The 12,765-nt window shown below is 46.0% G+C and overlaps 1 protein-coding gene across 5 annotated transcripts in view; it reads right to left on the reverse strand.

The window, feature by feature from the left end:
* RNF10 (ring finger protein 10) overlaps positions 1–11,490 on the reverse strand; it is a 38,885-nt gene extending 27,395 nt beyond the window's left edge. For 4 of the 5 annotated variants that reach the window (XR_010744915.1, XR_010744914.1, XR_010744916.1 and 1 more), the window contains exons 1-6: positions 10,936–11,490; positions 5,229–5,431; positions 2,532–2,731; positions 1,469–1,559; positions 250–434; positions 36–172 (exon numbers count right to left, since the gene is read on the reverse strand). Coding sequence is in view for 2 of the 5 variants with exons in the window: in XM_066331295.1 (XP_066187392.1) it covers positions 36–172; positions 250–434; positions 1,469–1,559; positions 2,532–2,731; positions 5,229–5,431; positions 10,936–11,095 (976 nt within the window). In the remaining 3 variants the exon portion in view is untranslated. The remainder of the gene's footprint in view (positions 1–35; positions 173–249; positions 435–1,468; positions 1,560–2,531; positions 2,732–5,228; positions 5,432–10,935) is intronic. The other variant, XM_066331294.1, reaches the window with a different exon arrangement.
* Between the last annotated feature and the right edge of the window lie 1,275 nt (positions 11,491–12,765).

Genomic DNA, 12,765 nt, shown 5'->3' on the forward strand with positions numbered 1-12,765 from the left:
GGTCACAGCCAGGAACAGGATTCAGATACACTCACCTCTGATGTAAACAGGCTGAACCACATTCATCCACTGGGATTTGGGCAGTGCCACCAGAACACCTTTCTCTCTCCTCATAAGTTGCATCGTAATGGTATCACCAATTGCATACTGACGAGTTTCCATAGCAACAACACTGCAAGGTATGGAGGAGGTTAGCGGTGTAAAAATAACAGCCCAAAAATATGCAGGATATAATAAACATTGTCTCACCTCTTGAGATCCTTCTTATGAACAGAGCCATAACAAATAGGACACTTACTCCAGGTCTTCTCACTCAGGGAGAGGTAGTGAAGGATACATGCCCAGCAGAAGATGTGCCCACAGCGGGTGATCTTGGCGGCGGTCGGTGGGTACAGACATATGGGGCAAGAGGGCACCTCATGGCTGCAGATTCGCTGAAATGGCACACCACAACAGGACAAGCTTTAGACTCAGACATCAGCTCCTGGCATCCAGAATAAGCCACCTGTAAGATCTACTCTAACTTATCATCTTCTAGCTCTTTAGGCTCTATTTACCAAGAAATTAGTGCACTGTGAACTAACATCTTCAGACCGCACACAGAATAACCTTCTAAACAGCCCATCTTATAGCTTATATCTTATTTCTACTCTAATGACATTAAAAAGTGAGTCTTCTCATGCTTCCCCTCATGTATTCATCATCTCTAAGAGTCAGCAGCATCTTCATCATGGGTATTCAGACAGTGAGAAGATGGCAAGCGAGCTCTGTGGCCTCTCCCACAGGCAGACTTGTGCAGCGCTGCAGAACTGTGAGACTGAACTTACCCACCTCCATGAACATGCTAGGTCTAGCCAGACACTTTGGTAGCATCTCTGTGTGGCAGAGACATAACTGCCAAGCAAGCACCTAGATTTTTTCAGCTCTCTTGTAGTGACAGGTAACAGTAAGCCTACCTCCTGCTCCACCTACACTGTGCACCAGACTGTCTTGGCAGATATAAATTTCTGCTTGAGGCAACCCAAAACTTCTGACCACAATTCTCAAGAGATTTTCCATTTTGTTGCTAGGCAAGATAGGCCACCTATGCACAGAATAATTCTTCAAAATTCTACACTCTAGTCCTCTTCCATGGACTCATGCCCAAGTTTTCTGTTAATATCTCGATCACAAGGACTCTGTCTACAGAATGTCAGATACTATTTTTGATGAGCTCCCATCTGCGAAAGCAAGAAGAAGCTGCTAATTTTCCTAATAGATTTTAGCACTTCTCTTTTCCTGTCATGAAAGGATTTCATAATATATTCCATGACAGATCTTTCCCAGTATTGTGGGAGTGACAAAAAAGGCCTCAACTCAAAAACAGCTGAGTTTTATGTAACATCACAGAGGGAAAGAGGTACTTAAAGACAGGTTGAGGTTCTTAAAAAGGAAAAAAAAAAAAAAAATCTAGCCCATCACAACTGACCACTTGCTCCACAAAGTCCCAGTTGACCAAGGTATCTGGATCAGCAAAGTGGACTGTGTAGTCCTGTTCTTCAGAGACAACAAACTGGCAGCTGGGGAAAGGCAAAGAGACACATGATCCACTCAGTTGTTTCTAAAAACTTTTTAAGAACTATCCTACAGGATTCTCTGAGCTTCTTCTTTGTCCAGCAGAAAACTGCTGGATGCAGTCAGTAACTTCTATCAACAAGAAATCACGAGTTCAGTTCACAAGCAGATTTTCAGGATACAGGTGTGTCTGATTTCAGTTAGGCACAACAACACAAAGTACAGAACGAGCCAGGCAGACTGGTTTTCCAGAAATGTGTAAGAAACAGTCAGCTGCAATGGGGATCTATTAAAAAACAGGGGAAAAACACTGTCACAAAAACTACAGCTACTGGGGTTCCTGCAAATAGACTTCACTACAATAAGCCACAATCATTATGGAGAAATCAGAAGCATCAATGCTGAAAATACTTTATAACTTTAATATTATCAGAGATAGGACATTCTGAACACACTTCAAGTTCTGGGGAAATTTCCAGTCAAAAAGGAATTCTGCTGCTAGGTTACTGTATTGATCATCATTTGGGTTATACTACATACTTTAGGGCCCACAAAATAATCATCATTTAAAGAACTAAGACTCATAAAAGTAACTGCCTTTGGGACTTGAAAATTCAGATTAGCTTCCATCTAGAAACTACTATCCCTTCCATCTCAACAAACCAGTTTATGGAAAAATCAACCATCTTCTATAAGGAACTATACAGATTTTCCCAAATAAGAGTGTCATGTCCCAAAGCCATGCTTGAAAATTTAAGAAGATTTTTGTTTGTATCGAAAGGACTCACTCCATCAGATACCTTGCAAACAGGTGATGACAACATCCCTTTAAAATACAGTCATTAACACTAAGAACACTACAGCAAGGTAATTTCACCCTGGAAAAGACTGATAGAGTTAGTCAAGCCCAAATACAATTCCCTGGCTGGTCACCCCTTACAGCTCCATGTCTCAGAGCCCCATGATCTCTCACTCACTTGGCCTGCAGGAAGAGCTCCTTGTTAAACGGTTTATGTCCCCACTTGTTCCTTTTCCCCCAGTTGCCATGTCCATTCCCATCAAAATGTCCTGCTTGGCCACGGGGTTCAAAGGTGAAGTTCAGTAAGTGGTTCAGATTAATCTTCTTGGGACCAGAGAACTGGGCAGGGCTGAACTCTGCCCGTTGAGCCTCTGCTACCTAAGAGACAAGAGCATTTGTCAGAATTGCTGCAGTTTACAGCAAAGGCATCAGTACAGTGGACATCCAGGCTCCATCAGTGACAGCACACAGAACATGCATCACCTACTCACCCACCTTCTCCCATCCCTGTTCTGCAAATCAAGTAGTGCAGCGTTAGAAACGCATGAGAACCTCAAAGTCAGAACTCAGTGGTCTTACCCCACACTGGGCAAAAGGAGGAGAGAGTTAAAACAACCACAAAGACAAGTAGAAGCTGGCAAAACATAGTCAAGAAGAAGTTGTTCAAATCCTGACAATACTCTTTAAGACAGTAATACAAGTTTGATTACTATTTGCACAGGCTGTACTTGTTTTGGTTAGTTTTCATATAATGAAGCAATGAATCCAAATTTAACAGAGGCAGCAGGTGAATTTTCAGCCAGTGTTCTAGGTGAAAGGGCTGCTCATCCATCAACACCAAAAAACCAGATATCAGTTAAAGGCCACAAACATTCTATAGCATTTAGATCCATATCAGCATAAAAGCCTCAGTCTGGTTTTACCTTGGTATCAACGAGGCCAATACAATTCCACAATACCACTATCACCTGTAAATTTGTGCCCCTGAAGTGGTTGGACACAATCAATCTTCAGAGGGCAAACTTTGGCCTGTTTAGAAGATGGGTTGGCAGAGTCCCTTGGGAGGCAGTGCTGAAGGGCAAAGGAGTCCAAAAGACTGGACATTCTTCAAGAAAACTTAAAGGCACAGGAACATGCTGTCCCCTTGTGCCAAAAAATAAGCCAAATATGAGAGGAAGACCAGCCTGGCTCAACAGAGGGTTTTAAATGGAACTCAGGAAAAAAAAGAATTTATGACCTGAGGAAGAAGGGATGGGAACTCAGTAGGATGACAAGGATGCTATGAGGTTATGCAGGGAAAGAAGTGAATGGCCAAAGCCTGACTAGAACTTAATCTGGCCACTGCTGTAAAAGACAAAAAAGATGTTTCCATAAATACATCAGCTACAAAAAGAGAGCTAAATAAAATCCCCGTGCTTTATGGGATGCAGAAGTAAACACAGTGGCAAAGCGTGAGGAAAATGCTGAGGTTCTTACTGCTTTCTTTCCCTCAGCCTTTAATAGTAAGACCAGTTGTCCTCAAGGTACCCAGCCCCCTGAGCAGGAAGACTGGGACAAGGAGCAGAAGGAAGCACCACACTCCAGAGAAACTGTGACCTGCTGTGTCACTCAGACAACCCCAGGCCCATGGGACAGGATGGGATCCACCACAGTGACTGAGGCAGCCAGCAGCAGCAGTCACCATTTACCAGCAGTCCTGGCAAACTGGGAGGTCCCAGCTGACTGGAACTCAGCAAATGTGACACACAGCTACAAAGAGGGCTGGAAGGAGCATCTGGGGAATTACAGGCCTGTCAATCTGACCTCCACGATGGGCAAAGTTATGGAGGAGATCTTCCTTCAAGCCATCACACATACAGGACAACCAGGGGATCAGGCCCAGCCACCGTGGGTTTATGAAAGGCAGGTTTTACCTGACTAACCTGATCTCCTCCCATGACAAGGTGACACAGTGCATGAGAGAAAAGCTGTGGATGGTTTCTCCCTAGATCTCAGAAAAGCCTGTGGCACAGTTCCTCATAGCATTCTCCTGAGGAAACTGGCTGCCCATGGCTTGGATAAGCGTATCACACCAAGTAAAAACCCTGTCTGGATGCTGGGCCCAGGGAGGGGAGGGACATGGGGTGACATCCAGCTGGGCTCCCACTAGTGGGGTTCCCCAGAGCTCAGTATTTGGGCCACTCCTGTTTAATGTCTTTATCAGTGATCTGGACATGGGGATTGAGGGCATCCTATGCAAGTTCACAGATGGCACCAAGTTGGGTGGGAATGCAGATCTGCTGGAGGATAGGAGGGCTCTGCAGAGGGACCTGGACAACCTGGACTGATGGGCCAAGGCCAGTGGCCTGAGGTTCAACAACACCAAGTGCCAGGTCCTACACCTGGGTCACAACGGCCCCTTGGAATGCTCCAGGCCTGGGAAAGAGCAGCTGGGAAGTTGCCCATCAGGAGAAGACCTAGGGGTCTGTTCTTGGTAAACAGCAGCTGAACGTGAACCAGGTGTGCCCAGATGGGCAAGGCACCAATGGCACCTGGGCTGTGCTAAAAATAGTGTGGCCTCCAGGAACAGGGCAGTGAAATTGTGTCACTCCATATCTTCACAAAGGACTCGTGTCATGAGATGTGTACAGGGCCTGTCTTGGCACCCACTCCTCAGATGGCATTTTTTCTTGGAGCAGAGCAAAGAGCACTCCTCCTCTGCAGCTGCCAAGTTGCTCTGCTCACACTCCCTCTGGCATCCCAACGATGTCAGCACCTCTTATGACTCTCCCTTCCCAGCCCAGGAACTGAACACAGCAGACCTGTCTAGGCAGGTCAGGGTGATGCTCTCATCCCAAGAAAGGAGGTCTTGGAGTCATGGCATTACACTTCTCACCTCATCTCGTCTTCCACCATTAGAAGAGCTAAAAGGTTTGCCACTCCCGACGCTGCCTCCCCTCTGAGGGGGCATCTTGTTAAAAGCTTTGCTTTTCTGTGAATAGGAGCGACGGGACTGACTGGAAAAGTTCTCATTTTTGGAATATGAAGTTTCTCTTTTACGATTATAACGCTGTTTGGATCCACTCGCATTCTTTCCATCTGAAAGGGAAATAGAAAAGGAATCAGATCAGCAGGAGCTGGCCCCATGTACTGCACCTCAGTTAATTCACCTGGAGATGAGCTCACCTCAGCCACTAACTTAAGGGCAGTGCTTAACAGGACATTAAACCCCCCCAGCAACCCAAACAACTTCATTCCTATCACTGCCCAAAGAGCTGATCAAAGAGTTTAACAGAATATATTTGCTGTGCTCTATCTTTCATAAAGAGTTGAACTTCTTTATTCCAGATTTGGAATTGCCACCACCAGATATTTGTGTTGCCTGGTACATCAAGTTATAAGTACTAACATCACATACCACATCCTTATGCTGCATTACAAGAACTGACAACAACTGGGTTGTTTTTTTTTAATTTAATTTGCCTAAACCACACAATTCATCATTATTTATCATATTTATTATTTTATATTATAAAATACACTTGATAAACACACTGCCGCCTTGAAGGCTTTCTTTGCCTTTTTCTTGAAGGGTTCCATTGCCTGTCTTCACTCACTTCTGCACTCTATGCTTAAAAGATCCCAGCAGATCTAATTCTGTTTAAAAAATACTTTTATGTCACCAGGCCAACAAATGCTAATTGATCTTGAAGCACAAACCAAACACTTTGTGGCCTTGCAGGGCACATACCTAAGACCTAAGTACTAAGTCCACCAACCTATGCAACAAGAACTGTTTGCCAAAAACTACTTAGCACATCACTGACCCTAACACAGGACACAGTGGTAAAGCACAAAGCAAAAAAACTGCAGGAATCAAGTGCAGAAAAACCAGTCCAGCTCTTGAGAGGGGTTTTCCGTGCCTCAACAGCTGCTAAATCAAACTGCCAGAACAGAGTTAATACTATGAAGATGTTTCTAGTAGTCATAACACAAGACCAGAGTTGCCCAAGGACACAACAGGCTTTGGACTGGGTGTTTAACCTGGCACTTCCACCACCTGTCTCCAGTTTTATTTGTAGCAGAGGTATGGTGATAAGCTCAGAAACAAAACTCCTCAGGCTCCACAAGACATCTATCCACATCAGCCAGCCCCAAAGTCACTCTGGATACTCAGTAAACATTACACACACAGCAAGCTCTCACACAATATCTAGTTGCATTTTATAAAAGCGTATTAGTTTCTCTTTTCCCACTTTGTAGTCTTCCTCACCACCCTTTAACATAAATCTTATAAACACATCCCTGTGATTCAGGATCACGTTTCTCATGTGGGCAATTTCATTGCCAGTGCTTCCAGTTTCTCCCTTTCCCAGCACCACTTCCCATCTACCCAAGCATTTAAAACAGCTGGAATGGCATCATCCACAAAAACTGTCTTTTGTTGTTATTTTAAGTTTTTTCTTCCACCTGTGTCCCCCAGAAAAGGTGAGCTGAAAACAGAAATGGTCTGTGTGTTATTGTATATTACTGAGGATCCAACTTCTTAAGAATAAATTAATAAAAGTGGCTGGACCAGGTTCTGTGCTGTTTCTTGCAGTTGTCAGACTTATTTGGCTGCAACTACAGCTAAAACAGGACACTATCATGACTTTCACACGATGTGACAGGCCCATACTGCAGAGAAACTTCATCATCAGAACTGGTAATTTACTCTGCTATTCAAAAGGCTGATCCTTTAATTCAGAATTAAACCAACTCTGTCAGAACCACAGCTGTGTAACTCAAACACATGCCTGCAGAGCTGGCAGTGCTTTAATGCACATCAGGCTAAAAAGACATGGCTTGAGTGTTATCAGGAAAAAACACACCAGAAGCTGCCAAGGACTGAGGGTGTGACCAGGTCTGGCTGAATGATTAGACAGACCTTTTTTGAGAATGTTTGTAGGGAAGAAGGATTAACCAACATCTCAGAGTCTCTGGTAAAAAAATAAGTTGTTTTGAAGAGGTTTGGACTAGTTACTCAGGAGCAGAACTGTCAGTTTAGAGCTCAACTACCCCCTTAAATCTGTAATTTCAGCAAATGCACTAGAGGGGCACACAACTGTTGTGTCTGTACCACTTTGCAGTTTCTCTGCCATCTTCAAATAGGGAAAAGAAACAACTCAGAAGAAGTCAGTCTAAAGTGGTGTTTACAAGGCCCTGGACAAGGAACAGCTCACCCTTGGAACTGACAGAAGAATTTTCTACCACTTAAAGTTTTAATCGAGTTACTCACCATCAGCTTTGTCAGTCAGATGGTTTATTCACATTCCTGTCATACTAGAGGTCCTTTTAAGGCAGCTCCTAGAGCCTTTGGGAGTCACTTTAGTGACTCTCACATTTTATAGGAAAGAACTCCTTTTTAAAAGGACCCTACAACAGCCTAACAACGCCTCAAACCTGATTTTACAGATCAGTAGTTTCACCCCCATCACCATGAGAAAAAGCGACCTCAGCAGAAGCCTGGTGCACCAGAGTAATAATGAAATTGGTCAGCAGACAACCAGGAGCTTGGAGAATGTATCTGTAAATTGGAACAGCTTTCCCCCACAAAGCAATGTCCTTCCATCCAGCCTTTCCAGCATGCCACATGTCAGGGAGCTCCCTGCCTGCTGTCATCCATGCCAGCACTCCCACAGTGAGCAGGGCAGGACAGGACAGGACAGGCTGCATGCAGGCACAGAGAAAAGGGGAAGATTCTCACTGCCATCCTCTCTTGTGAGATCTTAGTTTTAAGAAGAGTAAGTTTGGATTTGGTAGTTTTCTTTTTGCTTCTTTTCTTGGTAAATTAGGGGTTAGCAACAGACAGGGTTCTGGTGAGGTATTTAGTCTTCACTCAGGTCCTAAGTTAGTCCTTTTGCTGTTTTCATGGCATCTAACCTATATATACACAGATTACGTGGCTTTATCTATCCATTCACACTCCAAGAAACTTATAAAAAACACTGTCAGTATAATTTAAAAACAGTAGCAATAAAACTGTTCTGGCATTTTGGAGCAAGCCCTGAGACCTGTGTGTGGTTTCTCCTGTTCCTAGAGGACCTGTATCTCCAAAGATCCAGAGAGAGGAGATGAAGTTCACAACATCAGAAGCAGCTGTGGGTGACAACACTGGCACTGGAGCTGCAATACTGGTTTGCTATTAGGGTGAGAACTGCTCTTTCCTTCCACCTCTTTTCCCCTTTTCTGCTGAGCCGTGCTGAAGCCAGCAGCATTGCATAAGGGGTCTGGATCACACTAAAGCCACAGGGTGGTTTCATGAAAACACACAGAGGCCGCTGCTGCTGCTGCCAAGGCAAACATCCCAGTGAGCAGGAGGTGACCCAGCTCTCTCAGCCCAGCCAAGCAGGCTCCCACGGGCTGTGATAAGGCCCAGGAACACTTCTGACAACTAAAACTGTCCATCAGCTCCTGAGGACTGCACACAACCCCAACACAAGCCTGTCTTGCCTTAGCTACTTTATTCCACTCTAACTGGATGTGACTCCTGTTGGCACACTAATCAACATAAAGAAACTTTTCTGCTGGAAACTTTTAATTTAATTTGGTCTCTGAGGCCAAATTTGACAGAAGGAATCAAACTTCCACAAACACAAGGGAATACAGTACTCTCTTTAGCCAATTTCCAGTGAAAGAGAAGCTACCATACGGATGCAGGAATATCCACTTCTTCATTTCCTCAGCTGGACAGTAGGTAACTTTGGAAAGCATCAAATGGCAAGTACCTGACTGAATTTAACCCAGTGACCATCTGAGCAACAGCTGTGGTCCATAAAATTACCTTCCAGTTCAGAAGAGATGTAAGATTTCCAGAGTACATCCTAAACCTGTCCTTAAAGGAGTGCACCAACCACATCAGCTACAGGGACAGTGATGAGGAACTCAAAAAGACTCCACATGGTGACGTGCCAGTGTCCTACACACAACAGCCAAGAAAACACAGCCACAGTTTTCCCCAGCTGCATCCTGTGTAGCTGTTTGCTCTAATTTCACCAAGGGAATATTTTCATTTTAGTCTTCAGTACCCACCAGTTAAGATGTTCCTAAATAAACATCTACTTCTATGAAAAGAGATTCTAATTTGTCCAGGTCCCTTTGATGCCCTGTAAAGGAAGCAACTCTCCCCTCTGCAGCTCAGAAACAACTATCACTGAAGTGGAATTATGCCATGACAAAAATTTCCTCTGTTGCATTTAAAAAAATAAAAAGTCTTAAAAAGTTTTAGCATTTATTTAATTAAAAGTTTTGGAGTAGAAGAGTACAGTCCTGTGCTACCAGTGCCATTTTCAAGCCTGTGAAAGGTGTCATTCCACAAAAATCACTTAACATTTTTAATCTGGGATAAAACAACAGGCCTTTTATGTCCTTCCTCAGTCCAGATACTTTGTCTTCTACATGAAGGGATACCAGCCACAGCACAAATCATCTTAACCCCTTCCTGAAGGATGTTTGTACTCTGTCAGTAATCCTCCACAGGGCATCACGCACCACGATAAAAGAAGCTGGAGTGAGGAGGTGTCTCTTGGCAAGTCAGGGACAGAAAAAGTTCTTATAAAGACTTCCAAGTGTTTGAATTCTAAGTTAAAATTTTACTGTAATTGCACAGTTACACCACAACCTGGTGAGCTGTGGGTGAATCACCTCCCACACCCCACTTCTGTCAGCCCTGTGGAAGGTCAATTAATACAGGTAAAGAGCAGGTAATACTTGGTTACCCAGGACAGGATCATGCTTAGAAGGTCCAAAGAGGAGGCAAGAAACACCTCCAAGATATTTATTTTGTTAACCCTCTGGAGTGCACTGCTGCTTTCTCTAAGGCCTCAAGTAATACAGCTGAAACAAACCAGAGGAGGAAGGAAATTAGTACAGCAATGGTGGTGTAGCAACCTGTTGACACTCTCTCATAAGCTTCAAGGACTAAAATCATCGATTTTAATTGTTACTGCCCTATTTCTAGATTAAAAAAAAAAAAAAAGGTTGCCAGGAACACTCTCCTCCTAAACAAGTTTACAGAGCTAAGTGGGCTTAGGGCTTACCTTGAAATGACAGGAACCACACCAGCTCCTGACAAACTGCTCTGTCAGCAGAAGCAGCTGTTTGCCATTCCAGGTGTGACACTTGGGGTTGAATGCCAGAGGAGCAAACAACAGCCAGCCAACTCTGAGCTCCCCAGAGCAGGTCACTCAAACACCGCGTTCAAAGAGGAATGCTGACACCAGACCCCCTCGGTGAGGTGTAACAACACCGTACAAGACAAACTTATGGGCTCTAGTCACAGCCACTGGTGTTCCTACTAATAGCACCTACTTTAGCTCTCAAGAGGATTACTCCAATACTAATGAAGATAAAGCATTAATCCTTAAAGGAAGAGGAGAGTAGGAATCCCAGCCCACCAAACAGCGAGCAAAGCCGGAAGAGGATGGCAAAAGAAACCAAAAACAGGCAGTGACCTGAAACGCCGCCTATTAAACGCGGCTGAGACACAAACACCCCGACAAGGCCGCGTTCGGCTTCCCCACAAGCCCCGGGGCGGCGTGTCCCCTCAGCCCCCCAGCGCTTACCGCCTTTGGGCTTAGACTCCCCCGCGGCGGGCCCGGCCGAGGCGGAGCGCGGCTGCTGCGCTTTGCTGCCGGCCGAGGAGCCGGGGGCACCGGAGCCGCAGGGGCTGCTCTTGTCCATGGCGGGGGCTGCGGGGGTCGCGCCGGGCGGGCTCTGCAGCATCAACGGGGGCCCCGGGCGAGCGGCGGCCCTGGGCGGGGGGGCACGACGGGCGCTGGCGGAGCCGGCGGGGGCCCAGGCTCATGGCCCGCGGGGGCGACCGGCGGGGGCGGCGCAGCGCGGACTCGGCCTCCTTCATGGCGACATCTTCTCGCTGCTCCGCTCGAACCGGGGAAGGCCGCGGGAGGCCGGGCCGGGCCTGCGGGGCTCCGGGCGCGGGAGAGAGAAGAGCTGCTCACGGAGCCCCGCGGGGCCCGGCGCTGCTGCCGCCCGAGGGGGTCGGCACCACCCCGGCACCCACCGGCTGCTCGGCGCCGCACCGGCCCCGGCTCGGCCGCCGCTGCCCCGTAATGGCGACGAGTCGCCCGCAGCAGTGGCCGGACCCGGATGCAGCCGGTCCGGCGGGCCCCTGGGCATGACGGGATTTGTAGTCCTGGGGCCGCGCGGGGCACGCCGGGAGCTGCGGGACGGGTCCGCCCCGAGCGCCGAGTCCCGAGCGCCGAGCTCCCCGCCCGGCAGCCGCGGGATCGCCCCACCTCGGCAGCGCCCCACAGGACGGACAATCATTTGGGACAAAACCATTGCCACCGATTTGTAGCAAATAACCGAAAAAGTTTAAAAAAAAAAAAAAAAAAAAAAAAAAAAAGAAAAAAAAGTACCTTATCAGGCCTACTTGAAGTAGTATTATTTTACTTTTCCCTCAAAAGGGGGAAAAAAACCCCACAAGACAACTCAGATCCTAAAGCCATTTCTTTTAACCTTTAAAATGCGTTCTTGAATGCATCTCCTGATGCCTTTTCCATTATTTTAGGGGTGAGATCTTCAAGTTCTGTAGGAGAGCAACCCCAAGCTTCTTAAAAAACCGTATGGCTGGAGCATGTAAGGGCATCTTGACGCCCATAATTCACACCATGATCTGAATCTACAGCCCCTCAAGAAAAAGCTTCACTACGAGTTTTGTATGCTCGACACCAATATGATCAACAAATCCAAGAATTTGGGTTTAAACACATTTCAAACAAATCCTCTATAAATATTATTTTAAGAAAAACCTCATACTATGAGGCCGTATTTTAATACCTGATTGTTCCCTAATTAGATCTATTATTCTTAGAATTACTAACCAAGCTCTGAGTGTAGTTACCATAGTGTTTAGATCTTCTGGATTTGAGGGGGGGAAAAAACCCTCAACTATCTAACAAAGTTGTTCTTCCACATTTGAAAAACAACAACAAAAAAGAAATAGCACAAGCAGTACCAGGAAGAGAGTATAGAAATACAAAAGCAAAACACAACATTTTTATTAGCAAATTAGCTGGCTGTGGAAAGAAAATAAATACAAGGAAGTCTTCTCCCAAATAAAAGTAATTATACAGTTCAAATATTGTTCAAGAGGAATATATTAGTAGTAAAACTTGCCCTCGTTACTTGAGCTGCAGTGCCACACTCAACACTGCATTCCTCCAGAGACTGGCTGGCACTCGGCAGAGCACCGCTTCAGACAGGTCCGTGTCCTTGATCACAACCGTCAGATCACACATGGTCATACAACAAAAAAGAATTCAAAGTTGCAGGTGCGGCTCCCTGCCAAAACCACCCCTCAAGCGGCCCCACTAGTATCGTCATTTCCAGCGCGCTCTCGGTTGCCGCTCGGAGCTACGGCCGTGGCCGGG

This window comes from Sylvia atricapilla, chromosome 17 (genome assembly GCF_009819655.1).
Source record: "Sylvia atricapilla isolate bSylAtr1 chromosome 17, bSylAtr1.pri, whole genome shotgun sequence".
In the NCBI taxonomy this organism is placed as follows: domain Eukaryota; kingdom Metazoa; phylum Chordata; class Aves; order Passeriformes; family Sylviidae; genus Sylvia; species Sylvia atricapilla.